The sequence below is a fragment of the Melospiza melodia genome, chromosome 10 (genome assembly GCF_035770615.1).
Source record: "Melospiza melodia melodia isolate bMelMel2 chromosome 10, bMelMel2.pri, whole genome shotgun sequence".
Taxonomy (NCBI): Eukaryota; Metazoa; Chordata; class Aves; order Passeriformes; family Passerellidae; genus Melospiza; species Melospiza melodia.
In genome coordinates this window covers 13,408,632-13,435,857 of record NC_086203.1, presented here as the reverse complement: position 1 = coordinate 13,435,857, position 27,226 = coordinate 13,408,632, and the positions used below count along the sequence as shown (strand labels likewise).

General features: G+C 43.5%; 1 protein-coding gene across 14 annotated transcripts in view; it reads left to right on the top strand.

The window, feature by feature from the left end:
- Positions 1–27,226, top strand: part of ATP2B2 (ATPase plasma membrane Ca2+ transporting 2) — a 407,966-nt gene that overhangs the window by 259,123 nt on the left and 121,617 nt on the right. For all 14 annotated transcript variants that reach the window (XM_063164432.1, XM_063164430.1, XM_063164426.1 and 11 more), the window contains one exon: positions 26,968–27,165. In XM_063164432.1, the coding sequence (XP_063020502.1) occupies positions 26,968–27,165 (198 nt within the window). The remainder of the gene's footprint in view (positions 1–26,967; positions 27,166–27,226) is intronic.

Sequence of the window (27,226 nt, the reverse complement as noted above, 5' to 3'; positions counted from 1 at the left end):
GAAGTTTGGAGATTTACTCTTTCCTGGAGGAAATGTGCTGAAAAATAACCTAAATTAGTGACCACCTCAGCCAAAACTCTGGTGATAAATAATTTAAGTGGAATCATTCAGGGATAATTTTGCTTTTGATTCGAATGCCATTTATAAACATGATCAAAGAGCAAATATAGCTTTGTGTCAATTGACATCCAAATAGCAGTGATGCTCCCCCCCACCCTCTAAAATTGCCTTTTATTTAATTAAGGCTCTCCAGGAGGCTGCCACTCTTCAGTGGCTGAAGCAGCAGCTGTAGTGCAGAGATGAACCTCAGGAAAGCTGAGCATCTCTGGCACTGCTGCGAGTCTTGGCAGAACAATGGGAAAGATCCTCTTGGTATTGCGAAGAAAACAACCTCCTGGCTTTTATAGCAATTTTCTTAGTCATTACCATAATACTCTGCACTGGGGGTTTTGATTTTAAAACCAGTAATTTTGGATGTTTCCCTAATGTAATTTAACGTGTTTTTTTTTCAGAGGTATTTAAAGCCTCGCTCAGGCTGCCTTTGCCAAGATAACGGTGAGAAAGCCTAAATAAGATTGAAACTTGGTGTTTGCACTGCTGTTGAGTGGAGCTCACAAAGTGTGGGGCCAGAGGAGGTGCAGGTGCCAGGCTGTGATCCCAGGGCCAGAGGGATGAACCTCCCTGTCCGAGCTCTCCTCTCTGCTGCTCGTTCTGGGAGGTGCAGGGCGGTAATTGCTGTGTGCCCTCCTGACCCAGCTCAGGCTGAGTTCTGATTCGTTTTTCTGGCTCATGTTGTGGGAAGGGCTCTTGAAAACCAAGTCGAGGTGAAAGCACTAATAGCACTTAGTACAGATGTCTCCAGGAGAAGAGGTGAACTGTTATCACTTCAGAAAATATTCAGGGGACTTTGAGGCCTCTGCCTCGTGTCGAGGGAGTTCCCTTGGTTCCGTGGAGCTGTGCCAGTTCTCACAAATGTTTCCCAATAGTTCCAGCCTGATCCAAAGCTTGCTTCACTCCACCCTCAGGCCCTTCTTGAGTTTCTCTTGGCCATGCTGAAAATAGATTTCTCTTTGGGACGCTCGTGTGAACCAGGGGTTGGTGGAAAGAGAAGAGAATAAATTAAACAAGAATCATGCTTTGCCTTTAGTGCGCAGGGCTGAGTTGTAGCCCTGAATTGTGGAGATGGAAAGCTCCAAGAAAACCATTAATTGGAGAAGAGGTGTGTAAGAAAGGGTGATGCTAAGGGGCACCAAGGATGGCACAGAGTACCCCAGGATGCTGGGAATCCCATTTGTGATGGAATTTGTCTCATTAGCACAGGGAAGGACTCTGGGATTACCTTGGGTGAACTTTTAGAGCTGAAGGAGTTTGGGGACCATCTCCTGAGCAGCTGGGGTTTGCACTGCTCATCTCCAGACATGATTTTTGTGCCATTTTGGGTCCTTCCTATATCTATTTCTTAATTAGTGTTTAGCAATTACTTCCTTGAGTTCTGCTCCGCTGCACAAAATAATTTAAATATTAATATGTGCCCCTGTGTAGAGCACAGTAATTATAAAATTTAGGTGAATGATTGTTTTTTCAATAGGAAAAAATTGCAGTGGATGAAATTTTCTCTGAGTCGTTCATTCAAAAATATCTCGCTTAGGTTAAGTGCAGACAACAAAGACATTTTGTGGTAACTAAATGAACTTTGTGTTAAATTTAGGTATGAGGGCTGTGTCTCCTGCTTGTACAAGCACTTTGAATGCTGCTGGGAAGCTTCAGGAATAATTATTTCCACAGCTTAGCAGAGCACTTTGCATCCTCAGCGCTCAGGTCAGGGCTCACATGAGAGGGGTCCCATGTGACAGCCCAGCTCCGAGGTGGTTAAACAGAATTCTGTGCATTTTGAAGCACAACTCTGGGCAAGAGTTCATCACTTATAAAACTCAAGTGCAATATGATTTTCCCAAGAGGCTCTAAATCCTCACACTTCAGACAATAGGCCTATTTCTCCTTAACGAGGAAAAATTCACTCTTGGCTTAACTCCCCTGAAGTTAATTTCTCTGACAATAAATTTGGCCCAATATGTCAATACAAACTTAACTCACTTGTGTTCATAGAGATTAACTCAACAGCATCTTATGTATGCCCAGAATAATTAGTTTACTGTCTCTTGAGGTTTGTTTAATTAATTTAAAATGCTTTCCATTTAGAAGATACTTGCTGCAGAAACAGGTCTGTTGTAGATAAGAGAAACTGTAACTACTGACTCAGTCTTGCGCCTTACTTGTTGGACAGAGTGTACTTGGGAGCAGGGAAATTAATTTCCTTTTGTTCAAGCTGCTCTCCCTGAGCCTTTTTTGCAGAATTCCAGCAACCTGGAAGGGCTTTCTGCCTTAAAATAATATTCAAATATATGGGTATTTACATTTTAATAGTCCTGTGCTTCCTCTGATCAGCTAAGAACCATTGCAATACTTTTTAAAATTTGTTACAGCTTCAGAGAAGATAACTTATTTATAGGAAAGTCTTTCAGATCTGCAGTCAGACGCTGAATTTTTAAAGGCAGGGTATGTGTCAGAAACTAAATAATTAAGATACATGCCTTCTCAGCATTTTATTTCAAATATTAAATATTACATAAGAGATTTTTTTCCCCTGTGGAAATCAAGCCTTTAAAGAGGTGCAGTCTCAGCCAGAAAATCACTGTATTGTACAGTTAAATTGATACATCCTGAATCCTGCAAGTAATTCTAGAAAAGTTGTTAAAATATTTCAGCATTCTGAGTACTGGTTCCAGTTGTCCCTGATTAGGAATGTGATGATAAGTTGTGGTTTTGACATCAGCTCACTCTTGCAGGGATCATTTGGATCAAGGGGGAATTTTAAAGCTCCAGGGGAATTTTAAAGCAAAATTTGGTGTTGGGAGCAACACAGGTAGAGGCCAGGCAGGGGCTTTCCATCCTCAGCTCACGTAAAACCTGGGCAAGGTGATTTCCCTGCACTGCCACCATGGGAAACACAATTCCAGATGAAACGCAGCCAGCCAATTCCTTCTGTTGTAAACCACTGTCCTCCGCTGGAAGGAATTAAAACTGCACGAGTTCTCCTCAAGATCTCTTCTGCAAACTGCGAATCCTTCACTTGGAGTGTTGCTGGCAGAGCAGCCCTCTCCATCCTTGCATCTTCCATAAATTCCTTAACATGGAATCACGTGTGGAAACCACCTGATCATTTGAATACTCACGTGTAGTTTCCTCAGATTTTGCTGGAATTTGAATGGATGCACCAAACACCTCTGAAATGGTGGCCCAGGAAATGGCTGTGCTGAAGTTTTCTTCTCCAGCAAAACCTGGGCAATTCAAGGCAGCAGCAGAAATTTCCAGAGCTCAGGTTCCAGCCGTGTCTCTGTTTACCATCCCCGTGGTGCAGGGTAACGTTATCCGGCCCTGCGGGCTCATGGAGACACTGCCAGCCCTCACTGCCCCTGTCTGCTGCCTCCCACCACCACAACTCAGAGTTTGTTCCCTGATGGCCTCTCTCCCTGCAGGAGAAGTCTTGGAAATCTCTGGTTTCCATGAGATAAATCTTGAGGGTGTTGGTTGTTGAGGTTGGAGCTGGTGACGTTCTCCTCCAGCAGTGACCTGCTTTAACTTCCACAGCCTTTGCTATCTCCAGAGGGTGGAAAACCAAGGCATCAGGTTCAGCTGAGGAATTACTTTCACCCTAAGTTGTTCCTATCCTTTTGCATCCTTTCCAAACGGGTGTGGGGGTGTTTGAAGGGGGTGGGTGTTTGGCTCCCAGTTGGAGCCACTTCCCTGCTTCCCCATCTCAGCTCAAGGTGTGGAATCAAACAGAATGGAGCTCTCAGACTTGCCCACATCTTGGCATTCTTCACATTTCCCATCAGCAGCACCTCTAACATGGAAATCCAGTCTGGCTTTCAGTATCAAAGTATTTTATGCACCCATATAAATGTATGTTATTTCCAGTAGAGCAAACACTGCCCTGTCAGTGCTGTAGGTGATACCCCCCAATGGTTTGGGGTTTTCTCCCCAGTTTATGTTTGTAGGAATATAAACAGATGTGTGCAGAAGGGTCATGTTTGCATCATTGGAGAACTTCTGTCTGGTTTTGGGATGGTTTTGGCTTTGGAAGTTTGTGTTTATGTGCATATGTGCAGTGTGATTTACCTCTCCTGGCAGTCCTGAGAGCAGGGAGTGCTGGCGATGAGCTCTCTCTCATCATTTGTGAGTTATTTGTCACTAATTATAACCAGAGCAGTTGAAATGATTGGTTGGGAGAGTACCAAGATCAGTGCTGAGCAATCCCAGAGGGGTGACCACAGTGACCCAGAGCATGGACACTCTGCTGTCCTTGGCTCTGGCCATTCCTCCTGCCACCCTTTTAAAGCCATCCATCATCATTCCCTTCTCTTGGGGATCAATTTTCTGTGCAGAGGAGGTGCCTGGAGGATGAGACAGATCTGTAGGAGGAGGAATGTGTTTTTCACTGAGTTTTCAGCACCGTTGGGATTATGAAACATCAAAGGGAGCTCGCATGAGCCAAGACAATGTGTCAATAACAGCCTCTGCCTGCTCTGCTGGGGCTGCAGCAGCTCTGGAGAGTATTGCTGTCACTCTGGGAAGCAGGTGTAACTTACCTGCTTCTGCATTCAGGGATCATCTTCCACCCTTCCATCAGCTCTGGGGGTTGAATGAAGGGGATGAATATACAGGAATATCCTTAATAACGATAAAAGCCTTTAAAGTGCAAGTGCTGGAGGGTGTGCTGGAAATGAGGAGGGAGCTCAGGCATCTCCAGGGATGCTGGTTCAACCCCAGGAGATCTGCCAGGGTTTTTCTCCCCTTTTTTGGGTGCTGTGAAGGGTGCCTGCCTCTGCTCCAACACATTCCCCTCTTCCCTGTGTGCCCTGAGCATCTCTGGGGGAATCTCTGGCTTTGCACCTCCACTGGTTCCTCTTCATATGCACTTCTTCCTCCCATGATCAAGTAATCATCCTTAGCTTGGAAATCAAAGTGTCTAAATCAGCTGCTCATGTCTTGTGTTTTTAATGGAAAAGTTGAATTCAAATTGGCTGATAAAACACCTAGTAAAAATAACATCTGTATGAGAACTTAAACCTGTTAAAGGGTATTTCTTTTCCATTATAAATAAGGTGGGTTTATTCCTTCATTTGCATTTCCTTTCTTTCTCCTTTCACCACTCCTGTCTGCCCCAAGGAACCCAAATGATTCAGTGCAGGAGTCTTTAATTTTTGCTGTTTTGATACAACCTGGATTTCTGGGAGATTTTGTGGCAGTGACACTGGGTGTAACATATTCTGGGAAATCTGACCCCCAGTTTAAAGAGTTCTCTGACATTTATCACTGTTCAAGCACTAGAGAATTTGGCTTTCCTTTCTTCCAGGTTTGATTGCCACAGTTAGTGCTGGGAAGGCAAAGAAAAGTCAATATCAGTCGGAGTTCTGACAAAAATATCTCAAATCCCTTCTGTTGGCTGGAAAAAATGAGCTGGAACAAATGAAGCTCCCCAAACATTCGGTGGCTCTCATTGTCATTTTTGATTTGTTGTGGTTTTAAGGCCCCTTGCCCATGGATTTAAGTGGCAGGAGTGAGTGAGTTGTTCTCTGTACCCCAGGATTGCAGTGTTGGTGTGTTGGTTGTGCCTCTGTGCAGACTCACAGCTGCAGAACTCAGCACCCTCCTTTCTGGGCTCTACAAGATTTTACTGTTATATTCAGCTTATAACATCCTAGGAAATGACATTTTTTCCCTGGCACTACAACTTTTACAAGCCCATGTGAGAGAAGTTACAACATCTTAGAGAAATCTTCCCAGGCATTGGGACCAAAACTGAGTGGTAAGAAAGATCAGAAGTGAACTTTACACCACAACTCTTTTAACTTTTAAGTACTTCTCAGGGTTTTTTGTTAGAAACCATTTTATTATTTTAATTTTTTCAGCCAATTTTTGCAGGCAGTGCAATTAGAATAGATGAATAATTTACTTGTCAGTTGCAGCTTTTTGCCTTGCCTACAAAAATATTTTAATCCAACCATGTAATTGCCTTTATTTAGAAAAGAGTGAATGGTCATTATTTAGAAATCAGCTTAGTCATGCAGGACAATTTGGTAACTAGTAAGTGCAACTTGTGTTTTCCAAAGTTGTTTTTATTGGAATCTGTAAGGTTATAATTGAAGCAGCACTGAGAATTCCTGGCTGCAGAGCAGACCATACTTGAAGCTCAATTGAAGTTAACTTCGAGATCATATTTGAAGTTAAATTGCTGTGTTAGAAATTGAGAATTGAAACACTAGGACTTAATAGTTACCTAAAAAGAAAGATAATTATGGAATTCCAGAGTGGATTGGGTTGGGAGGGACCTCAAAGTCTGTCCAGCGCCACCCCCATCCATGGTAGGGACAATTTCCATTATCCCAGGTTGTTCCAAGCTCTGTCCAGCCTGGCCTTGGGCACTGCCAGGGATCCAGGGGCAGCCACAGCTGCTCTGTGCTGTGCCAGGGCCTGCCCACCCTGCCAGGGAAGAATTTCCTCCCAGTTTCCCATCTAAACCCACTCTCAGCGTGAAGCCATTCCCCTTTGCGCTGTGATTTGTTAAAACTCCCTCTCCATCCTTCCTGTGTCCCTTCAGGCAGGAACAGGACATTTGAAAACAGCTGAGGGGGTAAAACCCAAACAATTGGGGAGCATCAGTGAGAGGAGCCTGTTTGCTTTCCTGTGCCTGAGATCAGGTTGTGACTTCTGTGTGTGAGAGTAGGAAATCTAAATCTAAAGCGTCCCCATGGTATTTTCTGGTGGTTTTTTCTATATTGCAAGCTGCCAAGAATGCTTGAGATGGCTGCATTTTGTTAGTTTGCTGATGATAAAAGAAAATTATTGTCAGACCAGGTTATTTGTGTTTTTTTCAAGGAAAAAAAATAATGTTGCTTTTGCAACGTTTTGTTTCTTGCCATAAAAGTGATTGTGAGCTGTGCCCAAGAGCAATCAGTGAAACATTGGAGTCATTAGAAATCTTCATTATCACTGCAATAAGATTTACAACAAGAATGAAATGAATACAAGCCCCCTACAACATTTAAAATCCTCCCACAATTGCTTAAATCCCTGTTTCCATGCCTGTTGTTTTCTCAGCTTCAGGTCCACAAGTCAGTGGTTATTTATTTTCTGACACTATTTAGAGATAATTCTTTTGCACTTATTCCTGGAGGTCTGAAGTTTTTTTCCAGATCTGGAGATTTATGGCATGAGGAGATCTAAAATAAAGGACCTTTAATGTGATCTTTCAAGTGTGTGTAATTTTAGAAGTGACTGGAAGTTGGAATACATTTAATTTTCTGAAATCCTTCCCGTCCACAACAGAAGTGACAAACTGGATCCAGCATGGCCATGAAAACAGTGCCTTTACTCATCCCTGATTTTGTGTTGCATGCTGGAAAGGAGAATTTTCCAAACCCCACTCCTTGCGTGTGCCTGTTCATTTGGAATAGCCTGCTTTGGATTTCTCCACGAAATTCCTGTGCTGACAGGGAGCCAGGGAATCTCAGGGCTCAGGAAAAGCTGATTTCAACCAGTGTGAGCCCCACAGGGCAGCTCCACTCTCTGCAGATGGGTTTCCATCACTCTGGTCCTTTGTTGCAAAGAGATCATATTGAAAAAAAGAAGGGAAAAAAAGAAGTTAAATGCACTCATGTGGGTTCTACCTTTTGAGCCTGCACCAGAGCTTTGTGTTTCATGTTTCTCATCAGTGCTCACATTCCCAGCTCTCCCCTTCCCTGTGGTATTCCTGACATGGTTCCTCCATCTGTGGATATTATTTGTGTGTACATTCTCTCTGCCTCTGTTTACATAAAGGCACAATTATGTGACAGATATGTGCGAGCTGAGCAAGAGCAAACACTCCTGATCCGTGGTGTGACATTTATTGCACAAGCCATGTGTAATCCATGCTGGATCAGCTTCTCCTCTTTTCTCCAGGAATAAAACTTCCTGGGATTAATGAGAAGCCAAACACTGGCAATACCTGGGCATGCAAGGGTCAAGAAGGATTCTGCTGTTAATGGCTTGAGCATTATGTTATGCAAACACTGGAGCTGTAAAAGCCCAGGGTGTGCTGTGAGGATAAACAATCCTTGCTACGAGGATAAACACAACCTTTTGACCATCACTGGCTTTTGTACAGGCCATTAACATGTGAACCTCTGCCTGCCACTGCATTGCTGGAGAAAAATCCTTTGGGTTTGGGGGATTTTTACAGCCCTGCTCCTTCATTAGGTGGGCGCTTGTGCACTCTTTGCGACAGCACTTGTGCCTTTTTTTTTATATTTAATTTTTTTTTTGTTATTTTTTTTAAGACTTTGGATGCTCCAAGTTGGGGCTGTTGTCACCCTCTCCACTGTCAGCACAGCTGGTTGTGTCACTCTGCTGGGAAATACATCTGGAATCCTGCCTGGCTGCCTTGGGACTGGCCACGGGGTGTTTCACACTTGGCTTCGGTGCCACCACTGCATGGGAATTCCAGGGAAAATTAATGAGCTCAGAGATCCATAATTAGTTGTATAGAGCATGGGATATGCCAAGTTGAGATGTAAATGGCTTCATTTTTCCATATGTTTGTGTTTTTCTGGTCTTCAATCAGAATTCAAATCCCCACTGTGCCAGAGAGTGCAGTAATGTCTCACCACAATTTGTAAGCACTGAGTGGGCACAGGAGAGGGGGAGAATATGGAAAGCTCAGCTGATATCCCACAGATCACAGATTATTCCTATTTATTGGGAAACAAGCAGCCTAATGACCACACATGGTCTTCAGGTAAATAAATATGTTCCAGAAAGCATCCTGTGTTATCCTTCCTGGAATCGCAGCTTTTTGGGCAGCTTGCTTCATCCATCCAAAGGCAATTTCCAGACAGAATTCTGCTGTTAACAAAAATCCTCACGCTCTGTTGCAGCACCAGAACACTTGGGGCTCTATTTTATGCCATTAGGAAAATTATACCTGGAAGTTTCCAGAAATACATGTAGTATGAAAAGAGTTTTGTTCTGAAGGGCAAACATCCAGTGATGTGGGCTTTGAAAATCAAACTTGGCTGCAAAGAGCTTCATTACCTGCCCCTTTGCCATTTCTTGTTTTCTTCCAATACTTCTATGATTCAAACCCTTCCTGCTGGGCACTTTTCCCCCCTTTAAGTGGTTCCTTGCAAGGCCCAAGCTTGGCTGTGCCATTTTATTTCCTGAATGAAGCTGTGAACCCAGAAAGTGCCTTTGGAGCCAGGGAAATTGAGCAGTAGCTGCCTCTTTTTATATTTTTTTTTGTGTTTAACAGCAAGAGCGCTGATCTGGGTGCTCAGTGTCCCCTCTCCTGCCCCAGCAAGGTCCCTGCTGTCCCTCTCTCATGGAAATGTCCCTCCCTGATGAGCTCCCTGGCGCTGGGCTGGGTTTTGTGCTGTAGCAGTGACTCATGGCTGCAGAAAGCCTTTTCAAGGGCAAGCCAAGGGTGTTGGAGGCAGCAGCTTGATAAAGCCAGCATCCAGGGCTTTCCAGCCCCAAGGAACATGGCTTGAAGGAGCTGAGGCCTTGGGAGGGCAGCTACTCACCCAAAATCAGCAGAAGGCAGATTTTTGGATGAGGTTCTGTGTGGAAATGCTGTGTTTGGGTGCTGTGGTGTTGCAGCAAGCAGGGTTACATAAAGCACAGCAGCTGCAGCCTGCATTGAGGGGCAAGGGGACAGCGTGGCCCAGCCAGAGCAGAGTGCCAGAGCCCAGAGAGATGTTCTAAAGGAATACTATAAGGAATTCCCAAGGGGGGCATGGAATCCTTAAGGATTTTTGTTAACAGTAGAATTCTGTCTGGAAATTGCCTTTGGATGGATGAAAAAAGCTGCCCAAAAAAGGCATGGAGCTTAATGGCTGGCATTGCTTGTTTTCAGTGTGTAAGGAGATTTTCAACAGGGTTTACAAGCGGGCAATTGCATCTGGTAGCTGTGGAGTGGTAGCCCTGGGGAGTGCAGAGTGTGGTGGCTCTTTTGGGGAGGAAAGGGTCACCTCTGGAGCCAGAGCTGCTGCTGGACAGCATCCCTGGGCTCTGAACCCTCTGCAGCAAAACTGCTGCTGCCCTCAGAGGTGGATCAGACTCTGAATTAGGTGTTGATAAAGTAATCTCGTCCTGGAGGCGTCTGCATCCTCACAGCAGCTGGAAATCCCTGCTGGCAGCAGGTGTTGTTGCTTTCCTGCATGGTGGAGCTGGGTGCCAGCTCTGGGTGCCAGCCTGTGGGGCAGGGACAGGGCCCTGCTGAGGCTTGGGGGGCTGGGGCTGCACCCCAGGTCCTGTGGCTTTGCCATCCTTCCTCCCATGGCTAGGCTGGGGAGGTTTGGTGAGTTCTGTGCATGGGGAAATCAGAGGAATCAAGTGCCCAGTGCTGTAAGAGGCGGAGCAAAGCCCTTTCTGGTGAGGGAACCAAGGCACCCAACAACTTTCCAAGCATCATTTGTGCAGGTGTTTGCTCTCTGTTGGTTCTGGTTAGATGCTGACTGTATTAGTGGCTATATTTGGTTATAGAACATCGTTATTAATTAATTAACTTTGTGTTCAGGAGAGAACAGTGTATTAGGTGGACTGGACTGATGGCTTGGCATCAGTTAATGAATCACCTGTGGCCTTCAAGCAGTGGCAGAGGATGCCATGTTTTGTAGATTTAATGTTCTGGCACTGCAGAGCATTAAAACATTCACACCACTGTGAAACATTCCCTGGTTCTGTCAGGGCACAGCAGCACTGTGAAACATTCCCTGTTTTTTTTTTCCCCATCATTTTGCACATGATGGTCTCGTGTGCATCATCCCCACTGCATGTAAATAAATAAGAGTGTGGAGGATATTTATCTCCAGGCAAAGAACCTCTGCTTTCATAGCATCACTCTATCACAGCTGAACAAACTGGATGGATTTGAGATCATTTTCAAGATCCAGCACTTTTCATCTCAGGTCACTGTGATCAAATTCCCCCTGACTCAGGATTACCTTCTCCTGGCAAATCAGTCCGGTGCAGAAGCAGGGGGAAAGGTGAGGGGATCAGACATAATTGGTCCCCTTGTTGAATGAATTGCTCAGATATCACCATCTGAATGAAACTGTAATCCCTTCTCACTTTTACCAGCCAGGTCTAACAGGTCAGAGTTTGGTAGGTCAGTGAGAAGGAGCTTGAATTACCCACCAAGGCTGGATCAGGCACTGAGGGCTGGCAGGCAGTGAACTTCATATGCACTAAGCTTAATTGCAAATAAAGTCTGTGCTGCAGACAAAGCTCAGGAAGCTAAAAGATTAATGCTGTTACAGTCTTTTTATGTTCTGCAAGCCTGTTTCCACAATTCCAGAAATTGTTCATTTTCCTAATGAGGGGCACAGAAATGGAAACTTATTGGCACTTGCTATTAATAGGCTCACGTAATTACTTCTGAATTTTTCTGTTGTCTGCTGGTTTTCCTAATCATTAAATGAATAGAAGATTTTTTTTTTAAATTCTCAAAGTCTTGCAATATGAGGAATATTTTGTTTCCTTGAGAGGACTTTTCTTCTTCATTGAAGGAATGAGCCTGCAGAGTGTGTGATGCTCATGGCTGTCTTTACAGACACTCCTGACAGGGTATGGATATTGCTGCATGCTGATCTCCCAACATTTTGCTTATTTTGTGCTTCTGCTTCTTGATTAAAAGGGGAAAACAAGCAAAAAACCCTCCCAAAGAGGTGTGTGAGGTTAAATCAGAGCTGTGCCTCAGAGGACAGAGTGCAGGGATTAAGAAGAGGGTGAGCAGTGGGAGCTCAGAGAGAAGGAGGAAGAGCTGTCTGCTATTTATCAGATTCTCTGAGATAAAATGAAGGGGAAATTGAGGAACATGGAAAAGGAAGGGAGGGAAGATCTCTTCAGGTGGTGTTTAGCAAGAGCAGTGGGCACTGAAGGTGCATGGGGAAGCAGAGAAAAACATAAATTTGTTCAACAAAAGGGATATTGGAATTAGGCAGGACACACACAGACACACAAAGTCTGCCTTGGAGCACCCTGAGTATTTCAGCATTCAGCTCCTCTCTGCTCATCATTTACATAACCTGGAGAAAACAGATGCATGCTCAAGATGTCTGCTGAAAGCAATGACTTCATCCTCAGCCCTGTTGGTTCTCTGCACTTTCTGCCTTCTCCAGGATGATTTCAGAGCAGAGCAGCATTTTCAGTGCCATTTGAACACTGCTAACAGCCTCTGAGTGCTGCTGAAGCAGCCACGGAAATCCTGATTTTCTTGCCTCCTGGTTGGTGCTGGTTTGGTGTGTGTGGTGCTGAAGGGATGTGCTAATGAAGCTTCCTCCTCTCCTGCAATGCCAATCTCTAGGCCCAGGCCCTTCATTAATGAGTAATGATGGAACAGAGGAGGCACTTGGGTCATTTTATCCTCCAAGAGCAGCGAGCAGTCCTGAAGAGAATGCTGCAATGCAGCTATAAGCAAAACTGTACAGATGACAAAGTGCCTTTGAATCACAGGCTGTGTTTCTGGAACATTTTGGGTTTTAGGATGATTGCCAGTTTCCCAAAGCATTTTTTTCTTAGGCACAGAATCTTTTTTTTTTTTTTCTGCTATTTCAGAAAGACTTATTCCAATGCCTTTTATTCTACCAACTTGGAAACCTGAGCTTCAATAAAAATAGAAAGTGTCTGATCCTGCTGTGTTCAGCAGCCATTGAAAAGGACTTGGGGAGACTTCTGTTTCATAATATTTGTACAGCAGTTGGCTCGTAGTAATTTGCATAAGATTTTGGACTGTGATTTTGGACTGACTTTCCCCAAAACATTTTGTGAGAGGCAGGAACTGCACAAGAAAAAAATAACCTGACAAGTCAAGGAACAGAGCAGAGCAAAACCTACTCTCACTGAAAATCAAAAATAGAATTTCCAATTAAGTTACTAATGAGACAAGCGAACAATTCTGTGCTAAGTTCAGAAAATGTTTTAAGTGTTCCTTTCCTTGGGGTGAGCATAACTGGGATAACTTCATTTTTCCATCTCTTTTGGTGTAAAGAATGTAATTAATTCCTTAAGTGGTTGTTATCTAAATCTGTGCCTCTGTGTTACATGATAAAAGTACTTAAGTGCTTAAAATTCTGCTCCCTTTTGCTATAATAAGAATTTTGGGTTTAGTTGCCTTTTTTTTTTTAATCACTTTTTGCTTCTTAGTCTTTTTTGTTTCTTTTTACTTGCAGGACTTTGTTTCTAATTTAACAGCATAAATTATTGCGTTATTTCAACAAAATAAATTATATTGGTTCAAACATAAATTATTGTGTGGATCTGCCCCCAAATTCCATCCTGTGGGATGAGGAGGGGCCTGGATCCAGCAGCACCTTGGAGATGCTCAGGTCAAAGTGGGCTCAGGCTGAGGGATTCCAGGCCATGAATGGATTCAATGACTTCTCATTGGAGACCTCCTTTCCACTAAAAACCTGAACTTCCCAATGTACAATGAAGGTTCATTAACAACTGTTGGGGTTAATTGGTGGGCATTAAGAAAATGCAATATTTGTTTACTCAGTGAAGCTGCCAAAGGATGGTTGTTGATGAGAACTTGGTGCTTCTACTACGACACAAAATAATACTTTGTTTTCTGCTGATGTGTCTCACACAAATTTGTAAATATTTGCTCATCCTCTGCCTTTCCTGCAGACTTAAATACAGACTTAGAGGAAGAAGAGAAGTGGAAGAAGTATAATGAAGGTTTATTATTAATTAATAACTGTTGGGGTTATTTGGCCTGCATTAAGAAAATGCAACATTTGTTTATTCAGTAAACCTGTCCAAGGTTGGCTCTTAAGAGGAATTTGGTGCTCCTACTATGATAAAATACAACAGTTTAATTTCTGCTGATGTGTCTCACACAAATTCATGAACATTTGCAATGTGAGCAGACTTCTGCCAGAGCTTTGCTCAGAACTGCATCCTCTAATCCTCAATGTGCACTGGGCAAAGGACATACAGAATGTTCAACTTCTCAAACCACAGAGCAGAAAATTAAAATGGAGGCAAAAGTCATTCACAATGGAAAGAACACAAACCACATAGATATTGTGACCAAAAAAGTGAAGAGATTTGAACAGAGACACTTCAACGCCTTTTGTCACCCCAAATGGAATTCCATGGTGGCTGAGTGATTCTCAGGGGCTTTTTGGGTTGCTGGAACTCCATCTTTTGTACCTCAAAAGTGTTTCCCAATTTTTATTTTTTTTTTTGTCATGGCTGTGATTGAGGAGGACTTGAAGTGGGCTCAGTTTGGTGGCCATAAAAAACCCATGGAGCCCTTGGCTGACTTTGTAATTTAATTTAATCTTTGATTTGCCCTGGAACACAACCTGGAGAAGTTCAGTGGTGATTAGTGCATTCAGATTCTGTTAATTGTGTGGAGGGCTAATCAAGGTGATTGACAATTTGTGCTTCATGGAAGAGACAATCTATTCTTCTGGGCTTTTTGTGTGCTAAATTGGGAGATGTCTGTGGGTGTTGTGCTCCTGGTGGAGCTCTGCTGCGCGGGGGTATAGGAATTAAAATAATGCTCTATCCCTCAGCACATCTTGGGATTGCTTTGGTCAATTGCTTTGGTTTTCTCATCACTCAAAATTAAAGCAGGAGTGGAGAAAACATTGTCACTTTTCCTGCTATTTGTATTAGCTTTAAATGAGGCTGAGAGCTCTTTGGTATAATAAAATTCTATTGTTTCCAGTGGGGCCATCTTCCCAAGTAGAACACTGCTGCTCCTGGTGAATCCCCTGCTCTGGGACTCCTGAACACCTTTTGTGTCTGAATGAACTCATTACCACAGGACATGAAGGCTCTGCTTGCATCTTTTCTCCATTTAATCTGCAAAATGGGGCGAGAGGGAGCTTGTTTGCCTTGCTGAAATATCAGTGCCCAGTGACTCCCAGCTTGGAGTGCACATCTGTGCTCAGTTTTGGGCTGGTGGCTGGAGCAGAGCTCATGTTGGCATCCTTGCATGGAATTTTACAGCCTCTTCCACTTCTCTAAATCTGTATTTAACTCTGCAGGAAAGGCAGAGGGTGATCTGAAGGATGTGCAAATATTTACAAATTTGTGTGAGACACATCAGCAGAAAACAAAGCATTATTTTGTGTTGTAGTAGAAGCACCAAGGTCTCATCAACAACCATCCTTGGGCAGCTTCACTGAGTAAACAAATATTCTTAATGCCCACCAATTAACCCCAACAGTTGTTAATTAACCTTCATTGGGAAGTTCAGGTTTTTAGTTGAAAGGAGGTCTCCAGTGAGAAGCCTCCATTTTGATTTTCTGCACTTTGGTTTAAGAAGTTGAACATCCTGTGTGTCCTTTGGCCAGTGCACATTGATCAAAGCTCTGGCAGAAGTCTGCTCACATTGCAAATGTTCATGAATTTGTGTGAGACACATCAGCAGAAATCAAACTATTGTATTTTATCATAGTAGGAGCACCAAATTCCTCTTAAGAGACAACCTTGGACAGGTTTACTGAATAAACAAATGTTGCATTTTCTTAATGCAGGCCAAATAACCCCAACAGTTATTAATTAATTAACTAACCTTCATTGTACATTGGGAAGTTCAGGTTTTTAGTAGAAAGGAGGTCTCCAGGGAGAAGTCATTGAATCCATTCATGGCCTGGAAGCTTTTCCTTGCCCAGCAATTCCCTGTTTATGTTGTGCCACCCATTTCATTTCATTTGACTTCAGCCCATTCCCTCATTGCTGTGCTTCATCCTGGGAGGGGCCTCTGAATGCAGAGCAGGAACTGCCCAGAAGGGGTTAATCCATGGTGGGTGCTGGGGAACAGCTATCCCAGAATAAATAACAGCTATCCAGAATAAATAAATAAAAATTCACCTGAGAACAGGTGAATCCCTCAGCCTGAGTTTGCTGAGCTCGCTTTGACCTGAGCATCTCCAAGGTGCTGCTGGAGCCAGGTCCCTCCTGGGGCCATTAAAAAACCCATGGAGCCTTTGGCTGACTTTTTAATTTAATTTAATCTTTGATTTGCCCTGGAACACCACCTGGAGAAGGTCAATGGTGGTTAGTGCCACCATGCCCCAGGGTGGAATTTGGGAGCAGACACACACAAGGTGCCAGGAGAGGATGGGCTGGGTGGGAAATGATGAGTGCAGAGTCACAGAGGGAGCAGTGGCAGTGCTGTGAGGGCTGCCAGGTGCTCCTGGGTTGTGGGATTTCTCCCTTTGGATGCTCCCAAATCACCTCCCAGGCTGGGCAGTGTGTTCAGAGGGAAATCACTGTCACTGCAGGGTCAGAGCAATGCTGAGTGTTGCTCGCAGGTGACATCATGATCACAGCACTGTGCTTCCTTCAGCCTTCCCACTCATTTTTAGCTGCCCTGGATGCACAGCAGGGATGCTCAGCCCTGCAGAGCTGGAGAGGCCAGCACTGTGTGGGTGACACGGTGACATTGCTCACAGGAGCACTGGGTGACACTGACAGGGACATTAGGAGCTGCCAAGTGGAGATAACACCTCAGGAAAATGCAGTTTGCTTTATTTGTTGTTTTATCTAAGCCAGCTGGGAAAGAGCCATGCCAAAGAAGCAGCCTGGGCAAAGTGGATTTTGAGATTTCATTTCAACTTCCTTACTGACCTCACCAAGATGTGTCCCATCAGAATATAAATTTATTTTTGTGTTTTTATGTTAAAGATGAAAGCACCCTGTGAGGAATCAGCTACCTACCCTGCACATGCCTGGCCTCACTGTTGTTGTTGTCAGATCTGTTGTTATGCTATGTCACTTTTAACCTTTTCAATAGATTCCATCAAATAAATTGAGCTCCAGACCCTCAGAACTGCTGATGCCACAGAAACTGTGGTGATTGCAGTGAGAAATAATAATAGGAAAGATTCTTAATGGAAGAGCAGAGATTCTTTCCCCTTTCTGGAAAAGAGACTCTCAGGATACTGCATAAGAGCCTCGTGCTGGATTTAAAAGTCTGTCTGATGTGTCTTGCAGAATGTTTCCCTCACTCAGGCCATGCTTTCCCAGGCTCATGTCTTTGATTCCTTTATTCCTTTGCTGTTTTCTGGCTGCCAGGAGTGTCACCCTTTGTGGGCACACAAAATCTTGAGAAGTCTTCAGCAATTTAGGCCAAATTACCCTGACAGCACCTTCTGGTGTGAGAGGGCAGGTGAGGGTCTCCATGGAACCCTCAGCTGTACTGTAGGTAGGACCTTCATGGCACATAGCATGTGTAGATTCTTGTCTGTGCAGGATGCCAGCCTCAAAAAGGTGTTTTAAATAAAGTTTAACTATGTATTGATGGCATTTTTCATCCCCTGGGTATTTGTTTTTAGTCCAGGTTTCTTTTGGAAAGTAGGAAATGCTCTTGGGCCAAAATTCGCCTGGAGTCAAATAGTTCCAATTTCTAGAGGCATCTCTAAAATTAAGAGAGAAATTTGTTCTGTAATGTTAGGTACTTTCCACTCAGGATTAAATGTACACCCCAGTATTTTACAATTTGCCCAGGGCATGGAGACCCTTTTGATGTCCTCCTAGGTGAGGAGGTGTGATATTTTTGGGGTCCTCTGTGGCAGGAAGGAAATGAATCTGACTCCATGTTCTTAGAAAGCTGATTTAATATTTTATGATATGAGATATATGAGATATGGTATGATATGATATGATATCATAGGATATGATATGATATGATAGAATACTATAGTAAACTATACTAAAGAATAGAGAAAGGGTACTTACAGAAGGTTTAACAAAATATCAATGAAAAACCTGTGACTCTCCAGAGTCCAACACAGCTGATGGTGATTGGTCATTAAGTAAAAACAATTCACATGACACCAATAAATAATGACCAGTTGGTAAGCAATCTCCAAACCGCATTCCAAAGCAGCAAAACACAGGAGAAGCAAATCAGATAATTACTGTTTTCATTTTCCTCTGAGGCTTCTCAGCTTCCCAGGAGGAGGAATCTCGGCAAAGGGATTTTTTCCAGAAAATATGATGGTGACAAGGAGGATCTGAAGGAGGTGGGATGGGGGACAGGCAGAGACATTCATTCTGTGATTGTTTTCTTGACAATCACCTTGGATCTGTTAAACTTCCATGGGTGCTCCTTGCCATGACCTGATTTATGTGTTAATGCTTTCCAAGCCTGACCTACAGAACAACAAGAACAACAATTTAAGTCAAGTCAACCCAGGGATGTTGATTTAACTTAAATATCAAGAGCAAGAAAAGTATTTCACATTATCTGGAATAATTATATCGCTATAATTCAGTACTGTGAATGATACTGTGAAATAGTATTGAAAATGCTCCACATTTTTGATTCTATTTCCTGTATACTCTCAGTCAACGTCATTTTAGTGGTGCCACATCTGTGTTTCAGTAGAAAGTCAGGATTTTGTGGGTGATATAAAATGTGCAGAGGCCATTTGTATGGTCCACTTCAAATCTTAATGTTCCTCCTTCCGTGGGAGGAAAATCTTGGCTTGGTTTTAATAACTAAAAAATATATATTTAAAGAATGATTCTCAAGGCTTTGAGTACCTGGAAAGTGAGACTGGGGGAAAGAAAACCTTACATTCCCTCATTTTCTCCCTATCTCTTCCCTAAAAGCCCCAACACCGTGCAGAAGCTGAGGGTCTGTGGTGCTGAACAAACCTGGAGGATCCAGTGCCTGTGGGTATCCCAGTGCACTGGGATTGTTTGGTTTGGCTGCCAAACCCTTCCACAACCTTCAGTTTCTTTGTGTCTCAGTGCTCGGTGAAGATCTGTGCTGCTACTGCTCTGGTATTTAAGTATGTAACACAAAAATGGATTTTTATTGGCTTTTTATTATTTAGTTGGGATGAGGGGTATTAATTCTAGGTTATTAGTATTTATTCTAGATTATGAGTATTTCTTACAATCCTTGCCCTGAATCTAGTGGCTTTATTGTACTTGATAATATATCATGATAAAGCAAAAGAAAAATGTTTCCAGGAGCCTGAGGTACCGAGGTAAGGGATGTGTGGATGGTTTCATGATGACCAGGCTGGGTAAGAGGTGAAGGAATGATTTCTGCTGGGATAATTCTCTTCCCTCTCAGCAGCCGCACTCCCAATGACAGCAGAACATTAAAAAAAAAAAAAAAAAAAAATCCTGATTCCGCTTTCTTCATCCCAGACCTTGAGCTCTCACTGAATGCTTTATCAGCCTTTGCAGAAAGCTTCTTGCTCTCTGTTTGGGCCAGAAAACCATGAGTCATCTGCTACAGTGCATGTCTTGCCTTTAATATTTGATGTCTCATCTGTTGCCCCAGCCCTGGCTCATGTTCCTGTGCTGCACAGAAGTCCAGTCATTAGATTATTATGAAATCATGGCATGTCTTTCACATGAGTGGCTTTTTTGGGGCTGTTTTCAGCCACTCTCAAGAACCATTTCTGGTGCTGCTGTTATTACTCATCTTATGTAAACTGTTTGTTCCTGCTCAATGGCTTCATTTCAGGGCAATTCGACTTTAAAAAGGAATTAAAAGATGATGGAAGAAATAAAACCCTGAATGGCTGATGGGGAATTAGAGATGTCATGGAGCATTCAGTGCTTCTGGGCAGTAACAAACCTTGCCTGGTGTAAATGTAAATCAGCAATCCCAGATGATGTGGATTCACTGCCCTGAACTGCCCCCAACCTGTCTGGGGCAGGAACCTCAGCCCTTCCCTGCCTCATCCAATTGAGATAAAGTTTTCTGGAATTTCTGCAGATTGAGGGATGGGAATTCATGGCACAAGTGCAAGTTGTTCTGTACCTGTTCCTAACAGCTGTACCTGTCTTAACATTTGCATTAGACAATCAGTCTGTAAGAACTGTTAAACTCTTCAGTTCCTTTATTTTTGAAAGGTCACGGAATTAGAGAGGAATTTGCATACTTTGTGTGGCTCAGGTGATAGCTGGGGTTGCACCCTGTCAGAGGGAAGGTTTCTAGGAGGTTTTTGGGGTCTGGTTGTTGAATTTGGGGTGCTGAGGGGTGGCAGGGCTCAGAGGGCAGCACAGGGTGCCCGGGCCACTCGTTGCTGTCAGATGTGAAGAGGGAGGATGGTTAATGAGGAAGTGGAGAGGGAGGTAACTAATTTTCTGTTTCTGTGCCCTCTTTTCTCCATGCTGGCTGTCTGGATGTGGCTGTAAAGAATTTGAGTCCAGGAGGGTCTAGGCCCTGCAAAGTTCTGCCCACAGGAATAATCCCATAAAGCTTACAGGACACGTGCTTAGATAACTGTAATGCCAAAGGCTTTTAATTTTTGGATGTATTTCTTAACCTTTATAAAGAAAAAGTATTCAAGTGATATTAATGAAAAAGAGTAATGAGATTCATTATACTTAGAGACAGCTTTGTAGTCCTGAGATTAGAAGGAAATTATTATTTGTTGAGGTTCATTCAGTAGTGAAATTCCAATTCACCTTGCTGGAATTAGATGATGCTCTCATTAAACTCTCTCCTTCTGATGGACAGCATTCTCTCAATTGACTTTATTTTAATATGACCTGAACAGAATTTCAATGTACTGCATGGAAAATCTTGGTAAAACTGGGAGGCACCCATTCCAGGGGTGAATATTTCCACTTTGTGTTTCCCATCTTTGGGGTAGTTTTCACTTGGAAACCAATCCTATTGTGTCAGTTTGATGCAAGCTGTGGTTTTGTGGTTTTCCAGGAGTTTGTTTTCCTTGGATAAATGAGGGTCATGAACAATTCCTGACCTGTTTTCCTTGGATAAACAAGGAAATTCATGAAGAATTCCTGAATGGTGTTGGGGCTTTTAGGAAGGGATAGACAGAAAATGAGAGAATGTAATGTTTTCTTTCCCCCAGTCCCACTTTCCAGTGGGAAATAAGGGAGGCTGATGCTGGATTACATCACAGTGATGACATCTTTACACCTTAGGGACAAACCAGACCTTCCTGAGCATTTGATCCAAACCAGAACAGTTTACTGGGAGTGTCCCCCTGCCTTCCCCAGCTAGGTTGGGGCAGTTTCCTAAGGCAGACCTCAGGAACTGAATCTGTTGGTTCCAAGCTCTTCATTTGAATTGAAAATGTGACATTTCCAGCTCCTTCAGTCACTGGTACAGAGATGAAGCTGCTTAGATTGCTGCTGAGGAGATGGAAGGAAAAAAGCCAAGCTATTTCTTGCTTGTTGGAGAGGGAAAAGCAGATCGAAACTGCTGGCAAAGACAGAGAGTCAAATCCCACTAAAAATATTTAGTCAGGGACTTGAATTGTCCTTGTTAGCCCAGCTGATATTTCTAATTAATGTTCATCAGGAAGATGTGAGAGACTGCAAGAGCTCTGTGGGCCTGGGGCAGGGTTTCCTGAATTGTTGTGGGGCAGCAGGAATGGCAGGGAGCTCCATGGGAAATACATGCAATGGTGAAACCAGGCTAGGAAAATGAAATAACTGTCCGGGGGACTCTTGGGGTGTTTTTCAATTTCTGTGATGGTGGGAGGGCTCATTGTGGGAAAAAGAGTTTGAGGCTGAGGGGATTTTGGCTTCAGAGAGAAAACCATGGGTTCTCACAGGAAGAACTCAGGTGTGTCATACCTAATTTTTAATTATCTCTAATCAAAATAGTTGCCTTTCCTCTCTCCCTTCATTTCCACAACGTCCCTGGAAGCCTTTCCCTTCCATGCTGAACAAATCTCACATTTCATTTTTAAAATACCATTATTTACAGGTTTTGCTATTTGAATTTTCTTATTTTATTTTCTGGCTGCATCAGAAAAAGCACAGAAGGAATTTAATAAGCAATGACTGCTTTATTTGTTCAATTAATGCAAATGTAAATTCTTCATTCTTCAGCTCCTAATTTGAGCCAATTTCAAACATTCTCTTAAAAGTTTTATGGTGTTTTTTTTTTTTCATTGTTGTGTTAGATGTGCTGTGCTTTTGCTATTTTTGCAGCATCAGAATCATTCTGTGTTTGTCATGCTCCATTTGGTTGCAGTGGAGATGACTGTCAGAGAAATACAATTTTCCAGGCATTAATTGAAAAAATGGCTTTATATTCAACGTGCAGGAACTGGCAGATGTAGATAAGGAACAGAGAAAATTCATTACGTGGCATTTCTCCAGTTCTGCGTTCTTTTTCTCCCTCCAAAAAGGCAACAATGCCAGATTAAATCATAAATGAATTTAATATACTGCACGACATTGTAGGAAAAGTTTTCTATGCAATCACTTTCGTACTCCCACAAATTTTAGTGAAAACTTTTGGAAAATGAACCCTTAAGAAATTACTCAAGTGCTGGAAGCATCAGTAAATTTTCACAGTGCTTCCTGAACCTGTGTGCAATATTTGTATGTAAATTTAACCCGAATCTGCACATCTGTTCTAAACACCCAGGTCAAGCAAAGTTGTACTGCACAGCTTTGACCTAGAAAAGCACTTAAATAAAATATTCATGCTCGTGTGGAGAAATGAACCTAAACCCAGGCAGTCTGTGCCTTTTATTGCCACGCTGAACACAAGATGGGAGGCTGCTGCTTGTGCTGGGGATATGTGAAATCTGAAGTCCTGCTGAGCTCCTATTTCCATTCATGTTTTTTAGTCCCCATTGGTTCCTCTCCACATCCTTGGATGTTTCATATCCTCACACAGAAACGATGTTTTAAATTGCCTTCATCTGCAAGGCTCTTTCATTGTTGTCGCGGGGCTCCAGGGAGGAATAAAACAATGATATTCAGGAGATGGAGTGGGTGTGTTTAACATGATAAAAACCCAACATGCCTGGGGCAGCAGGAGAGGCGTCCCCAGGATCAGGTGCTGCTGGGGGCAGGTGTGCTATGCTGTCCTGGCTGTGCTCAATCTGGGCACCACCAGCCCCCTCCAGCCTGGCCAAGGCCAGAACCCCCCAGGAATAATCAAAATAACCTTTCAGAGCAGAGCAGCTGACTTGGGAGAGATAAAGAGGATGCTTCTTGTACCTTCCTGTGCATTCTGAGGATTTATGGGACTTTGGCAGAGCAAGCCTCTTGCCTCAGCCCCTTTCCCCACATCTTTGTCATTTCCATGCACTTTTCTGGCCCTATGCAACTCTTAAAATCCAATTTTATCACTTTCCCCGTTGTCTCCTCCTTCTCCTTCTCCTCCTTCTCCTCCTTCTCCTCCTTCTCCTCCTTCTCCTCCTTCTCCTCCTTCTCCTTCTCCTTCTCCTTCTCCTTCTCCTTCTCCTTCTCCTTCTCCTTCTCCTTCTCCTTCTCCTTCTCCTTCTCCTTCTCCTTCTCCTTCTCCTTCTCCTTCTCCTTCTCCTTCTTTCTCTCTCTCATTAGAAGAGTTTGTTCATTTCTGGCATTCAGTGGGAGCTAAAACAAATTTTTGCTGGGCAGGATTCTGAGTGATGGCTGGGTCACAAGATGAGGGAAACCTTTTGGTTTGAACTGAACACTGGATGTCATTTTCCAGGATTTCTAAACGATTTACAAGGAAATAAATTTCATTATTAATGATGAATATACTCTGGTTTTTAGATGAGACTGAGTGGGTGAGTAATTTCACCAGGACTTAGAGAAAAGAATAAAATCATCTGTATAATTTACCCTTGTTTGTGGTACTTAAGGAAAATATTAACAAAAATGGAGGAGTCTGAATGACTGATGTCTGAATTCCAGCTTTATGTGGACTTTGATCAGGAAAATAAGGATGGCCATGGATGCTTTAGACAGTCTGTTCCTCAGCCTTATGGTGTCTAAATGGGCAAATTTTATCTTAGAGGAAAAACAGCTCTTGGAGTTGCAGTCTCTCCTTGGCTTTGGAGGCTCCTCAGGTGTATTTTACACGAATCAGACACCCAGGACAGGAGCTGTCCTATGTGTGCCCTCCTGGGCATCACTTCAAACTCAGGAATCCAGCACATCCTGGTAACTGTGATTGGGATTATTGAAATCCCTGCAGCTTTTCCCTGTGCTGTCCCAGCCATCCCTGCCATGATGGAGCTGCCCCACCACTGAGCACCAATGTTCTGTGGTGGAAAAGGGCATTGTTCACATATCTGCTCCTTCCTTTCTTTGAGTTTTTCCTTCAAGAGTTTTGTGTTGCTGCCTGAAGCTGCATCAGATCAAAATTCCTGCCCCAAATCCCTGTCAGTGGTGCCCATGGAATTTCTCCCTCACACAGTTGAGTTTTGGGGGTGTGATGCAAATTGTGGGTGCCTTTGGTACAAGCCCCATGAGGAGGAGCTGGAAAGGGGCTCAGCCTGGATCAAAGGGAGGATTTCTGGCTCTGCACAACTCCTGACAGGAGGGGACAGGCAGAGGGTGTTGGGCTCTGCCCCCAGGGAACAAGGCCCACAAGGGGAAATGGCCTTGAGGTGTTCCAGGGGAGGTTTAGATTGAACATTAGGAGAAATTTCTCCATGGAAGGGCTGTCAAGCACTGGAAGAGGCTCTCCAGGGGGGTGGTGGAGTCACCACCCCTGGAAGCATTTAGAAACAAGCATTTAGAATCCCTGCCAGTGGTGCCCATGGAATTTCCCCTTCACAAGTGAGGTTGAATTGGTTGAGTTTTGGGAGTGTGATGCAAATTATGTGTGCCTTTGGTACAAGCCCCATGAGGAGGAGCTGGAAAGGGGCTTAGGCTGGAGAAAAGGAGGCTCAGGGAGGATTTCTGGCTCTGCACAACTCCTGACAGGAGGGGACAGCTGGGGATGTTGGGCTCTGCTCCAGGGAACAAGGTCCACAAGAGAAAATGGCCTCAAAATGTTCCCGGGGAGGTTTAGATGGAATATTAGGAGAAATTTATCCATGGAAGGGCTGTCAAGCACTGGAAGAGGCTCTCCAGGGGGGTGGTGGGGTCACCGTCCCTGGAAGCACTCAGAAACATGCAGATGTGGGGCCTGGGGACGTGGTGGACTTGACAGCATTGGCTTCAAAGTTGTATTCAATGATCTTGGAGATCTTTTCCAATCATAGTGATCCCATGAGTCTCTGATTTTTAGAGTAAATCCTTCCTTTTGGCAGCCCTCTGGTGTTGCTCAGAGTGCCCTGTTTGGTGCGTGCTGGGGTGGGCCCTGTGAGGGCCTCATCCCTCACCCGCCTTGCCCAAATTTCTGTGGGCTCACAAAAAGGCAGCAGCTCCTGTGGCACAGGGGAAAAGATTTTCCCAGCCTTGGGAGCTTCCTTGGGAGCTCTGAGAGGAGTTTGGATGCTGGTGGCTGGAACCTGTCCCATGTCACTGAGCACGGGCCCTGCAAATTAACCGGGGTGAGGTAATAATAACCCTGATCCACAGGAGGGGCTCGTGTTTCTCTGCAGCTGAGGGGGAAATGAAACTTTGATGAGTTAACCAAGAGCCAGAAGGCTCCCAGCAGCTGTAAGGAGACACCTGAAGGGAAAGGTGAGTCAGGATGTGCCTGCAGTGAGGCAGGGATAGATCCAGACAGGGGAGCATCGCTTTCGTCTTGAGGAAATGGAGGAACCACCCCAGAGGGACTGGGGGAACCAGGCACAGAGTGGGGACTCTTGGCATTCCCTCACTGCTTAGAGAGGATATTTGCAGGGTTTCCCATCCCTGAGGTATCCCACAGGCTTTGGGGAAGACAGGGATTTGCCCTGAACCTCCTGAGCTCAGGAATGCTCATGGCGTGGGGTTGGTGGTTTCCTCCCTCACAGCCACCTTCTGTTCCTCATCTTTGGTGTTTTCCTGGTGTCATGTAAGAATGGATAGCGATATATAGCCATAAATAATCCTAAATAACCATAAATATGCTGCTGATCATGTTCAAAACCTAAAGTTCTGTAAATGTTCCAGCTGGGTTGGTCTCTTCTCTAAGTAAGACAAGAGGAAATTGCTCCAGGTGCACCAGGGGAGATGTAAATTGAATATTAGGAAACATTTCTCCATTGGAAGGGGTGACCAGCATTGGAACAGGCTGTTCCAATGTTCCAGTCCTCAGGGGATTTAAGGGATGTGTATATGTGGGATTGGGAGTGCTGGGGGAGCAGCTGGACTTGATGATCCCAAAGGCCTTTTCCAATCCAACCAATGATATCAGGAATTGTTTGACAGAAACATTGAACAATTCTTGCAGTTTTTTATGCTGCTCAGGGAGATATTTGGGCTCAGTTATTTTACCTTAATGCTTGCAAATTTTGTGGTTTTTTATTTGGTTTTGGTTTTTTTTTTTTTTTTTTTGTTTTGCTTTTCTGGAAAGGCACCAGACATGCATCCTTTAATATAATTAAAAAAGAGGGTAAAAAAGCACCCCAGTGGATTGTTCAGCACAACCACCCATTGTTATCCTGTGTCCTTAAATTGAAATGCTCTTAAATTGAAGCATCATGTAAAATACATGGAGCCATGTTGTTTCCTTTTGCCCTTCTGTGCATATTTAACTTGTCACTTTGCCTTTTTCCTGTGACAAAAATGTGATGCAGCTCATTCCAGGGATGTGCTGAAGTCCATTTGCAGCCAGAGGTTGCTTTGAAGTAGCACAACAGAAGCTTTATTGATTTATCCTTTGCATTCAGAACAAAGATTTGTGTGATCTGCTACAGGTATTACCAAAAGTTTCCATCAGCTATTCCAGCTTCATCCCAAAAATAATTTATTTGTGTTTAGGATCTATTTTCAGAAGTCATTGCTTGTACATATGTATATACATAGGTCTTATTAGTACAAACCTTTAATTCAAAGGCCTTTTAATGATGAAACCTGGCAGGAATTAGTACTAAATGGAGCTCATGAGAATTCTGTTCAGAATATCAGGACAAATCCTCTCATGAAGGCACAATTGAAGCATAATTTTTACATTTGTCTATATGCCATAGGTGCCACAGCTTGGAATTTTTCTTTAAGAAGTAATTTATAGGGATGTATTTTCTATTTCATGGCAATTTGACCTGATTTGATTTTATTTTATTTTCTTTACAGGATTAGCTGGAACTGCTGCAGACCTAGAAAAAAGAAAGCTTATTTTTGGAAAAAATTTTATACCTCCAAAGAAGCCAAAAACATTCATACAGCTAGTTTGGGAAGCGTTGCAGGACGTGACTCTTATCATCTTGGAAATTGCAGCCATCATATCTTTGGGGCTTTCCTTTTATCAGCCACCTGGAGAAGGGAATGAAGGTAAAAACTTTTCACAAAAGTCATCTCAGTTTAAGCAAAGCATGTCCTAAATCTCAAATCA